General features: G+C 36.3%; 1 protein-coding gene across 3 annotated transcripts in view; it reads right to left on the bottom strand.

The window, feature by feature from the left end:
• Positions 1-12,020, bottom strand: part of LOC145686056 (cyclin-K-like) — a 78,837-nt gene that overhangs the window by 47,154 nt on the left and 19,663 nt on the right. For all 3 annotated transcript variants that reach the window (XM_081758946.1, XM_081758945.1, XM_081758947.1), the window contains exon 2: positions 2,951-3,178. In XM_081758946.1, coding sequence (XP_081615072.1) covers positions 2,951-3,169 — 219 coding nt within the window. In that variant the 5' untranslated portion in view covers positions 3,170-3,178. The remainder of the gene's footprint in view (positions 1-2,950; positions 3,179-12,020) is intronic.

The following is a 12,020-nucleotide window of genomic DNA, read 5'->3' as shown; positions in this document are numbered from 1 at the left end:
GAACACGCAATGTTTTTAAAAAACATGAGCACATGATCAGGCGTAAAACAGTGTTCCAATTTCAAGGGTTTTCCAGGCGCATGTTGTACATGCGCATGTACGGTACGTGTTTTTTTTCTGCTGGGGAATCAGTAGTTTTCGAAGTCATTGAGATGAAAAGATGAACAGTGACGCTTCCGATGCCGTTCAAATCTAAATTCAGCTTCTTAGTCTTCCTGAGGGAGCGGGGGATGTGATATGTAAAAATTAATTTAAAAATAATCTATATTAGTGATGAATTCATCGTTTTCGGTGTCCCTAAGTTGATTGGTGAAAGTTTTGGTGCCCCCTAAGTCCAAAGTCTGCTCCCAGTTAGAACAAGACCCGCCGTAGCATGCTAACGGAAAGGGAGGGGTATATACGAAAATAACTGAAAGCGACCCAGATTAGTATCGAATCCATAGTTTTTGGGGTCGCTAGATAAATAGTGACACATGTGATGCCGTATAAGTCCGACTTAACCCCCCATTGGTACCCGACGGAGTGAAATGGTGACATGTAAAAATATCAAAATCGGTCGATATTAGTGTCGAATCATTAGTTTTCAGCGTCAGGAAGTAATTGATGGCATTTAAGTCCAAGTTCAGCCCCCAGTGGTGGCAAGATTTCCCTAGCCCTCCTAGAGGGAGTGGGTGAAGCAGATATATATTTTTTTAAAACAAATGACCGATATTTGTGTCGACTCCATAGTTTTCCGAGTCGCTCAGATAAAGAGTGACACTCTAGATGCCACTGAAATTCAACTTCAGACCCCATTAGCATTCTAGAGGGATAGAAGTGAAATTGTAACATGTAAAAATAATTGAAAATAACAAAGTTCTTCTGAAGAAATAAGTGAAAGAAAGCACAACAAAACCTATAATTCAGTTACAAAACCCTTCGCCCCTTATTTGAGTTTTACTTCCTCGTTTGAAAATCCTTGGTAGATCAATGAGTTTTCTTTTAGACAACTTCTCACCCATATAACTGAATTTAGTTCAATATGCTATATACAATTTTTGAAAACAACAAAATGAAACCACAAGTTTTTATATTTTCACAGCTTCAAATTTTACATGCTGATGAAAAAGAATGAAACATACGAACACCAAAATGAGTACATTCATATGCAAAAATGACTCGCACAAATACATTTGCTGTTATATTAGTTCTTTGAGGTCTTGTTTCTTAACAATGGTAATTAATATTTTTTTCCTTATTTCCGTTTTGAGTTTTATCGTCCTTGTACCTTTCAAATAAAGTTTTAATTAACTCAGTGTTGTTTACCTTTACTCCCAATTCTACTGTCTGATCTGATGACGTGAACACATTTGAAATCACTAAACAGAAAAAGTCAAGTCCGTGCCAAATAACATTTTCGCAGAGATTTGGAAGCAATGAATTTATTCGAAACCAAAAGATTACAGCATTCGGATTTTTATGTCAATGAGATTATAGCGTATGAATGTTATATACTCTATAATTTTGTTTCATTAGAATCCTGAAGAAAGAGATCCTATACCATTTTTGTTCATAATACTGTACTTTCTATTTTATTATAACAGTAATACATTTAATTGTGTTCCCGTGTTACCGAATGAGTGAAATAGTAGTTCAGTGCTTCATTTCTCTGGGGAGACAGAATTTTTAGTATTGACCCACTGCTTGCAATCAGGGACTACAAGCTGACACACATCACTAAATTAAAGCCGATTGTGGTCTTCATAGGACGCTGCGATATGTAATTTAATTTAATTTAATACTTTTAATACACTCTTTATATAATTACCATTCTCTAGTTGTCCTGTAAAATCCTGCAGACTTCTTCAACAGTATTGCAAAAGGGAAGATTAAATATTATGTTAAGTTGCAAACGGAAACAATTTACACACAAATTAACAAGATAACGTGAAACAAATTTACACTACTGACAACTATCACTGTTTCTTCATTTGTCACTGCGTTATAGTTCCATGCTGCAGTTATCACTGCCTCAACAATTCATTTCACAAGGCAGACTGATTATTCTTTAAAAAATAATAGATTCGTGAAATATTCTCTATTGACATATGCTTAGATGACAAGGAATTCAAATTTGGTGGCAGATATTAAAAGGTTATATATTACACAATAATAACTTAAATAAATCACAATAAAATAGCCAATCACAATACATTTTAAAATACAAAATATACTAGTAAAATTTATTTATTTGTAACATCAGTCTAAGTTGACAAATCATTAACCACCTATGTTAGTTTATTTTCAAGTAATATCATATCCATATATTTTATGTATGTAGAAAATGTATTCAAACTCTTTTTACCATCGTTTCTCAAACTCTGGTCCTCTTACATTGAACGTAAGTACAAAGAATGACAGAAAAAAGTGAAATTCAAATGAATTGTGTATCACATGCTATAGTTGAGAATTTGAAATATTTATCGGTTCTACAAATTCTAGCAGCATACACAAATGTATTAATACAAAATATTCTTGATAACTTAGTTATTAAAAAGTAATATGAATTTTCCTCTATTATTACTAATTACGGTAATTTTAATTAAAAATATTTTGAAAGATATGTATACTGGTATAACCTCCAAACATTCCACACATGTATGTTCTCGAAGGGAACAAGAGCAAGGTGGTCCGTATAAGATTTTAACTCATACAAAAAAAAAAAAAAAAAAAAAAGTTTGAAAATGCTGCACTATACAATAACAATTCATTCCACTATTTCCTGGAAGTCATTCAGGGATTAGTTTATTAAACGAGCAATCCTCCCAACAAAAATACCACTACACAACCACAGTTTCGTACAGTATTAACACAATATATCATTGTTCTTTGATGGCTTTATAATCAAACTCAAATATTAATGCCATATGCGAATAACTCACAAAAAATGAAGTAAAAAATATCTACTTACGTAGCGAGGAAACTGTTTGAAAGAGTGGAACATATAAAACCGATGAAAATATACAACTCCTGTAGCCATTGTATTGTGACCTAGATCCATCTTGGTTCCCGATTCAATTATGAAACGAGCACCTTCTTTTCTGTACCGACATTCAGTTTCATAATCCAAACCATCCTGAATCGACGGAGTATTCCTTAAGTCTTTCTTGTCATAATACCAACACGGCATTTTGTTGTTCTGAAAAGAAAAATATATTTGTATTACTTTGGCGATTGTACTTGCTTTTCTGGCGTATGTAAGCAATGCAACTCACCAAATACTTACACTTACTATTCATTCATTCATTTTAACTTCTCTGCACGGTTACAAACTGGACTAAACTGTTACAAATCAAACTCTTGCTTACCAATCTACTGACTGGCACAACAGTGCAAATACCCAAATATATATAATACCCAAACCTACATTTTTCTACTTGAAATTAAATTTGATTACATGTTTATGCTTCAAATGATACAAAAAGAAGCTCTCACATGAACATGCTCAATGTAACAAACAGATTCCTATTTGTGAGAGCAGCACATTATGTTTCTCAAAAAAAAAAAAAAAAAAAAATCATGTAGTAAATGAATCAGGAAATATGTAAAAGCAGTAGCAATATTTAAATAATAAAATTGGTATACATTCTCGATGGGCTAATGCTGTAGATGCATGTCTCACATAGCCCTCATTGTTGAAAGAAACATCGAATTTTATTATTATTATTATTATTTTTTTTTTTTTACTTATACATATTTCTTGGTATTACCAGTATACAGTCTATCACGTATGAGGGATGATGTTCCTCCGCGGGCACACTCGCCGGGAAGGAGAGAAGTGGCCTGGGATGTGTGTGTTAGGTACCATTCCGGCTTTTGCCTAGTGTGAATAAGGAAAACCCAGGAGAAATCTCACCCAGGATGGTTGGCCTGGAAAAGTTGTCACATCTTTTTGACCAAGGTCTCCATCGGGAAAGGAACACAGAAACAGTAAAGTTAACAGTACATTTAATATCGAACGCAGTAACTGAAAGAGTAATTTTACAAATTATTTAATGAAGCAACTGTTAGGATATCACTCTGCTCATCAGAATGCCTACATATATGTAAATAAACTCAATCTGCGCCAAATAAACTTTGTGGTGAACAAACATCGTGTGCGTGGATTTTCTTCTGTTTCCTCCCACTTCCTTCATCCCACCATTATCAATCATTTCAACATCACCGTATTCCTTAGCTTCGGTGCATAATCGTGGGGCGAATAATAATATACCCCTAATAATAATGAAAGAGACGATTTAATATTTATACACCAACGCTATTTCCTTTGTTGAAACGAAACTAAACTCCCAGATGTTACAACTACCAAAGGCTACGACCAGCTAAACCGCTTTTAGCTAGATGATATGTGGTCAACACATCGGTTTCACTGCCTTTATTTCTTAATTTCTACATCAGTCTTAAGAAATTTATACATGAACGAACAAGTAAGTGTTAGGATAGAGGAAGAGCTGACAGAAGAGATTGCAACTGGAAGGGGAGTTCGACAAGGATGCTGCCTCTCGCCAACACTATTTAATGTCTATCTAGAAGAGATACTGAAAAAGAGCGTATATGATGATGACGGCATTTCGGTAGGAGCTACAATGATTACATGCATAAGATTTGCAGATGATATGGCGCTTGTTGCAGAATCTGAAAAAAAAAATCAATAAAATGTTAGAAAACCTGAGGATGGGCTTTGAAGAATATGGGATGAAAAGAAATGTTAGAAAGACAAAAGCCATGGTGATTGGAACGAAAAGGTCTGTGTCAAATATAAAAGTGGGAGGAGAGAAAATAGAACAAGTGAATAGTTTTCGATATCTAGGTAGTATTCTTAGCAGGGTTGGCAAAAATCATGGTTTTTATTTAAAAAAACCAAAAAAACCGGTTTTTTTGGTTTAAACCAGGTTTTTATGGTTTAAATAATTTGCTCTATATATTCATATCATATATGGACAGAAATAAGTTTGTTTCGCCTTGATGTTATTATGCAACAACCGGGTTATGCTGGAAGGGGTCACATAAGCTTAAAGCGGAATAAAAACCGCTTCTCGAGTTACATCCGAGAGAAATTGTCCTCCATTTGAACTCGGAACCAGGACTAATTGGCCACAAATGCGATATGTCTGCCGACTCACTCACGAAGGAATCCTGATAAAAGGATACGTTGTACTGATCTTTACATGCTTCTTAATATAACTGTCAAGAGTCATTTCAGAAGGACAAAAAGATAAACAGTTGCACAAGTGAAACCATTACACAGAATTACATATGAAGAATTTCAAAGTACTACGGAGTACAGAAGAACTAATTTAGTTCAAGTTAGTTAACAACGACTTTTATTGGTCCAAATTAAAGAAATACACCGACTTAATCTGCATATAAATAAGAAAAGTGAATAAAGATACGAATTATTTGAGTCCACTTTGGCTCAGACTCATTTATACATAAATAGATACCAAAGATACTTATTTCACTAAATGCCTCTCGTGGGGTCTGTATGACCCCCACACACAAAAAAAGTACGGCATTTTCGATGTATTTTATCAATAGTAAACATTGAAACGAAACAATATTTAGAATTTTTCTTCGATTGCAATTACATAACAATAATAACAACTACAAAAAATCACAAAATAAACATTTATAAACTTATAAAAAAAAGTTGCTTTTGTATGTATAATCTTTTTGAGTAATGAATGGGGAATTTAGGTCTGAATATAATACGAATAATATGCGGGAGTGAAACGTGATAACCCAAAAATGTGTGTTCATCAAGATTTTACAAACACTTACACTTTTACGAACATTTTTATGTTTTTTGGTTTAAACCAGTTGTTTTTTTTGAAAAAACCAGCTGGTTTAAAACTTGGTTTAAACCACCTTGGTTTAAACCAGCCAACCCTGATTCTTAGTAATGACATGAAGTGCGAACGTGAAATAAAAGCAAGGATAGGAATGGCGAAAGAAGCATTTAGGAGGAAGAAAAGTCTGTTTTATGGGACCTTGAATAAAGAGTTGAGAAAAAAACTCATAAAATGCTTCGTGTGGAGTGTTTTACTGTATGGGGCGGAAACGTGGACATTATGTAAAAGTGATGAAAAACGACTGGAAGCCTTCGAAATGTGGGTGTGGAGAAGAATTAGTTGGGTTGAGCGGAAAACGACTGAGAGGGTGTTAGAAATGGTGGGGGAGAAAATAACATTTTTAGATATTGTTAAGAAGAGGAAGAAAAACTGGTTGGGACACTGCCCAAGAAGAAATTGTATCATGAGGGACGTCCTAGAGGGTATGGTGGCGGGAAAGAGAGGGAGGGGGCGAAGGAGACTACAATTAATGGATGATATAAAAACAGAAAGATCATATGTGAAGACGAAAAGGTTAGCGGAGGATCGTGGAGCATGGAAGCTTCTCAGTTGCTGCAAGTGACCTGCCAGTAAGGCACCATAGGTAATCTGCCTATGATGATGATGAGATCAGTCTTAGCAACGTTTTAGCTCAAATAACTCCCCAACTGCTTTACAATGTTATATCAACACCCAGCATTGTACATCCCCACTAAAATTAAACTTGGGATAACATGGATTAAAGGCACGAGTGTAAGCCATATTGGCTACACGATATATTCTGTTCTTATTGATTTCAGGACTAATTCGTTAACTAAATGAATTCAACTTCCCAGTATTAAGAATGCAAAATTCATTAATTTTGGTGGCTGTCATAATTGTCCTTAAGTTGTTTTGGATTAGATATTAGATTGTCCTAAGAACTTGCTAGGAAATAAATAAATAAATTTAAAAATCAAACTAAGTTTAAAAAAAAATGAGAAATTTTACATTAATATCTATTTTTATTTTTTGTGATAACTATAAATGAGGTTATATAGGTACACTATGTGATCAAAAGTATCTGGACACTCCCCAAAACATACGTTTTTCATATTAGCTGCATTGTGCTGCCACCTACTGCCAGGTACTCATTATCAGCGACCTCAATAGTCATTAGACATCGTGAGAAAGCAGAATGGGGCGCTCCGCGGAACTCACGGACTTCGAACGTGGTCAGGTGATTGGTTGTCATTTGTGTCAGAAGTCTGTACGCGAGATTTCCACACTCCTTAAACATCCCTAGGTCCACTGTGTCTGATGTGATAGTGAAGTGTAAACGGGAAGAGACACGTACAGGCCGACCTCGTCTGTTGACTGACAGAAAAAGCCGACAGTTGAAGAGGGTTGTAAAGTGTAATAGGCACACATCTATCCAGACCATCACATAGGAATTCCAAACTGCATCAGGATCCACTCCAAATACTATGACAGTTAGGCGTGAGGTGAGAAAACTTGGATTTTATGGTCGAGAGGCCTGCTGATAAGCCACACATCACGCAGGTAAATGCCAAACGACGCCTCGCTTGGTGTAAGGAGCGGAAACACTGGACGATTGAACAGTGGAAAAATGTTATTTGGAGTGACGAATCACGGTACACAATGTGGCGATCTGATAGCAGGGTGTGGGTATGGCGAATGCCCCGTGAAGGTCATCTGTCAGCGTGTGTAGTGTCAACAGTAAAATTCGGAGGTGGTGGTGTTATGGTGTGGTCGTGTTTTTCTTGGATGAAGCTTGCATCCCTTGTTGTTTTGCGTGCCACTCTCACAGCGCAGGCCTACATTGATGTTTTAAGCACCTTCTTGCTTCCCATTCTTGAAGAGCAATTCGGAGATGGCGATTGCATCTTTCAACACGATCGAGCACCTGTTCATACTGCATGGCCTGTGGCGGAGTGGTTACACGACCATAGCATCCCTGTAATGGATTGGCCTGCACAAAGTCCTGACTTAAATCCTATAGAACACCTTTGGGATGTTTTGGAACGCCGACTTCGTGCCAAGCCTCTCCGACCTACATCGATACCTCTCCTCAGTTCAGCACTCCGTGAAGAATGGGCTGCCATTCCCCAAGAAACCTTCCATCACCTGATTGAAAGTATGCTTGCGAGACTGGAAGCTATCATCAAGGCTAAGGGTGGGTCAACACCATATTGAATTCCATCAGTACTGATGGAGGACGCCACGAACTTGTAAGCTATATGCGTGACACTAACTCAGAATTATTAGCATATTTTATAGTAGCTAGAAATTGATTGTAATCTTATGGTCTAGTTTACACAATAGGCATACCCTTAATATTTTTCCTCGACCCAATTTCATGTATAATTCTTCTTTGGATTTACACTGAAAAATTTCTCAGACCTTCAACAGCTTTGCAATTTTCCTTGCCTCAGTCGAGAAAGCTATTTTCCTCAGTGTAGACTTAACGGTATTACAGAAACATTTTTTCACATCACATTTATCTAATCTTAAGAAACTCCACTCCAACAAAGCTTCCAATCAAAACTACATCCATCATCAAATTCTACCATGCCTTACATATCCTTAACATTAAGGATCAAAGAACTGTACATATCCTTAATCATGTTTTGGAAATAAAATGAAATTATACCATTAATTTAACATTCTATTGCTATGTCCTGTGGATAAGAAAGTCGGACGAAAAAAAAGAAATCTTTGAGTTTTACGTCCCACGAATATGCCGGTTAGGCTAAAGAAGACGATGATAATGATGAGAAATGAATGAAATGTTGGAATAAAGAAAGTGGGAGGAAACGGGAGAACCCCAAGGAAACCCACGCACACGGTGTTTGTCCACCACAAAGTTCACTTGGCGCGAACTGGATTGAACCAGGGACCCCAGGCACCTGAGGTGAACGTTCTATCCTGAGCCACCCTGGATGAACATGTAGAGGAATGATTATGCACCAATTGGTGAAATGAAAATTAGGGAGAAAAAGTTATGTCTACCATAAATTTAACAGAACAGAGATCGAACCCGTTCCACCAGAAATGACAACTACCATTGAACCAGTATACCCCAATACTTAATTTATTAACTATGTCCAAATTAACCTCCACCTGACGACAAAAATCATGGGAAATTAATTTTTACTCCCTTTTAACATATTTCACAACAGTTTCATATGTAATTCCATCTTGTTTGAGTCTGGTAATATTTACTGGAATTAAAGAATTTCCCGGCGTGTTTGTGTTTGTCAGTATTTAATACAACTTTTTCAATTAAATTTCCAAGCATTAAAGAAAAATAATCTTGTCTGAAAAATGAAAGGAAAAGGTAGAATAACTTGGACCCCGTGGGAACGCAGAACAGAAAATACATACTTCTAAGCCAAGGCGCAATGCGTGTGATTTGCAGAGACAAAAGTGTTCTTGAAGTTCAACGAAACTTTCGACGGCTTACCACAAGGATCCTCCATCACGCAACATTTTCAGACGTGGAAGGATCAATTTTTATCAATGGGGAGTATAGTGAACCAACACAGCGGTGGTAAATCGCGTGTGCCAGAAGAAAATGTGGAAACAATAAGAGAGTGTTTCTCACGAGGAAATCAATTCGCGCAGCGAGCAGGCAATTGGCAATTCTAAAGTCAACAGTGCACGATGTGGTACACAAACGATTACGTTTGCGCGCGTATAAGGTGCAATTGTTGCAAGAAATTAAGCCCAACGATAATCCAGAGAGAGCAGCATTTGCTACTGAAATTCTGGACGGGATTGATTAAGACCATAATTTCCTATTGAACGTTGTTTTCTCTGATGAGGCAACTTTTCTCTTGTCTAGCTGTGTTAGGATATAGGGATATGATAATCCGCATGCGGACATAGAACATTCTAGAGACAGTCCCAAATTGAATGTTTGGAGTGCTTTAACACATAATGCAGTTGTAGGCCCCTTCTTTTTCAAAGAGCAAACCATAACAGGAAATATGTTCTTAGATATGTTTCAACACTTTGCTGTTCCCCAGTTACAACATTTGCAACCTCAAGTGATATTCCAATTGGATGGTGCCTCGCTACATTGGAGTCTTCAAGTGAGGGAGTACCTTGATACTGAATTTCCTGGCCGTTGGATAGGCCGTGATGGGCCAATTAGGTGGCCTCCACGCTCTCCTGGACTTCTTTCTGTGGGAGTATGTGAAAGATCTTGCGTATTCCGGTGAAAAGGTGCATAACCTTGATGAACTGAAGAACCGTATTAGAAATGTGATTGCTTCAGTAACACCTCAGATGTTACAGAATACGTGGAGAGACACTGAGTTCAGGCTAGATATTGTAATAGTTACAAATGGAGCTCACGTGGAGTTACACTGAGTTAGAATAACTTGTAAGACCAAATAAACTTTTTGAGTTCTCCTTTAAAACGCATGTTTTTTTTTTCTTCTGTATCTCTGATCATATTAAAACTATATACTTTTGAAAACCGTCAGTCCCATTCCGGACACCCTGTATATAAGTTAACATTTTATGAAACATAATGACGTAAAAGTGCTGTTTATGAGACCGAATAATAGGTTATCTCACACGGAAATTACTTCTAATTCAGAGATAAACTTTTAAGAGAGGAAGGAACTGCTCATTATTATCCTCTCTCGTTAAAACAGCGAAGTGTATATATATAGGAGTTTTCATTCTATAATATATAATAAAGTATGGGTTGATGCTTTGGGTAAGTATCCCCAAAAGTCTTGCCCTCTTCAAACTACAGAAAAAAATGGCACGGATACTAGACGTAAAATGGGACTTACATGCAGAAATATTTTTAAAGAACTTGAAATCATGACTCTTCCTTTGATGTATTTGTTTGAAATATTAACATTTTAAAAGTAATAGCGAATTATATTCAACAAAGGTATACACAGTTACAATACAAGAAGTAACGATATTCACTTGCATACACACAGAACGTATATATATAATAAATCAGTCACACATAAAGGTACTCCATTATATAATTTGCTTCCACCATGTATAAAGAACCAGGTTTCTGTTAATAACTTTAAAATCAAACTTAAAAGATATTTGATACAACAATGCTTTTACTTGATCGAAGAATATATTCAAACTAATTCGTATATACAAAAATAAATTATATAAGAACATATATATGTGAATTCAAAGCATCCTAAATGTAATAGATGCATATATGTTTACATATATATTCCAAATTGACATGTCCAATTTCGTTGTATGACGAATGCAAAAAAATGAATGAACGAATTCAATTGAATTTTGCTCACTTTGTTATTTCACACTCATTCCTTTATTTTTCTGCTTATAACGTTCACTTTCATGTCAACTATAGTTTCTTCTTCCTGTTCTCTCGTATCTTTATATTCTGTTCATGTCAATTATACCGGTATATCTATCTGTTCACTAGCCTGCTTTTATATTATTTCCCCTTCCCTACATCTACATTCCAGCCATTATTTGCAAAGAGACCTTAAACGAAGTCTATAGGACATATATCTAACGATAAGATGATTTGTATGTACTTCGTGAAGGCTATTATATAAAAATAGAAGTTTTAGATCCCAAAAATTTGGGAACTTCATCATAAAGCAGACCACTTTTCCCATGTTTTTACGATCTCAATTTTTTGGAAATCCAACCTTCGAAAGGGTAGGGAAAATTTTACTACTATCATATGTTGTTTGGATTAGGATTTAGATTTATGGGCTTTCGACACCTATGGCCATGCTATCCTGTCATGTATAAGGGATGATGTCACTCTGTGATCATACTATCCGGGAAAATGGAGAGGAAGAAAGCATTGGGGGAATGAATATGGCGGCCTAGTACATTATGTTAGGTACCATCCCGGCATTTGCCTGGTGCGAATGAGGAAATCCCAGAAAAAACTCACTAAAGATGGCTGGCTGACCTGAAAAGCTGTTACACTTTTTCCGAATGTCCCCATCAGGAATCGAACCCGGGACTGCTCGCTACCAGGCCCGAAACCAGCCACAGAGTTTTTAAGGTCCATGAATATGTTAGGGGGCCAAGTCATCAAAAATTCTCTTACAAATATTTAAATTGTGTTTTTATGTTGAGGTCTGGAAGAGACACGAAAAGTTTAGGAGGGGG

The sequence above is a fragment of the Thermobia domestica genome, chromosome 5 (assembly GCF_964235325.1).
Source record: "Thermobia domestica chromosome 5, izTheDome1.hap1.1, whole genome shotgun sequence".
Classification (NCBI taxonomy): Eukaryota; Metazoa; Arthropoda; class Insecta; order Zygentoma; family Lepismatidae; genus Thermobia; species Thermobia domestica.
Note: the sequence above shows the minus strand (reverse complement) of the source record. Positions and strands in the feature narration are given on the sequence as shown.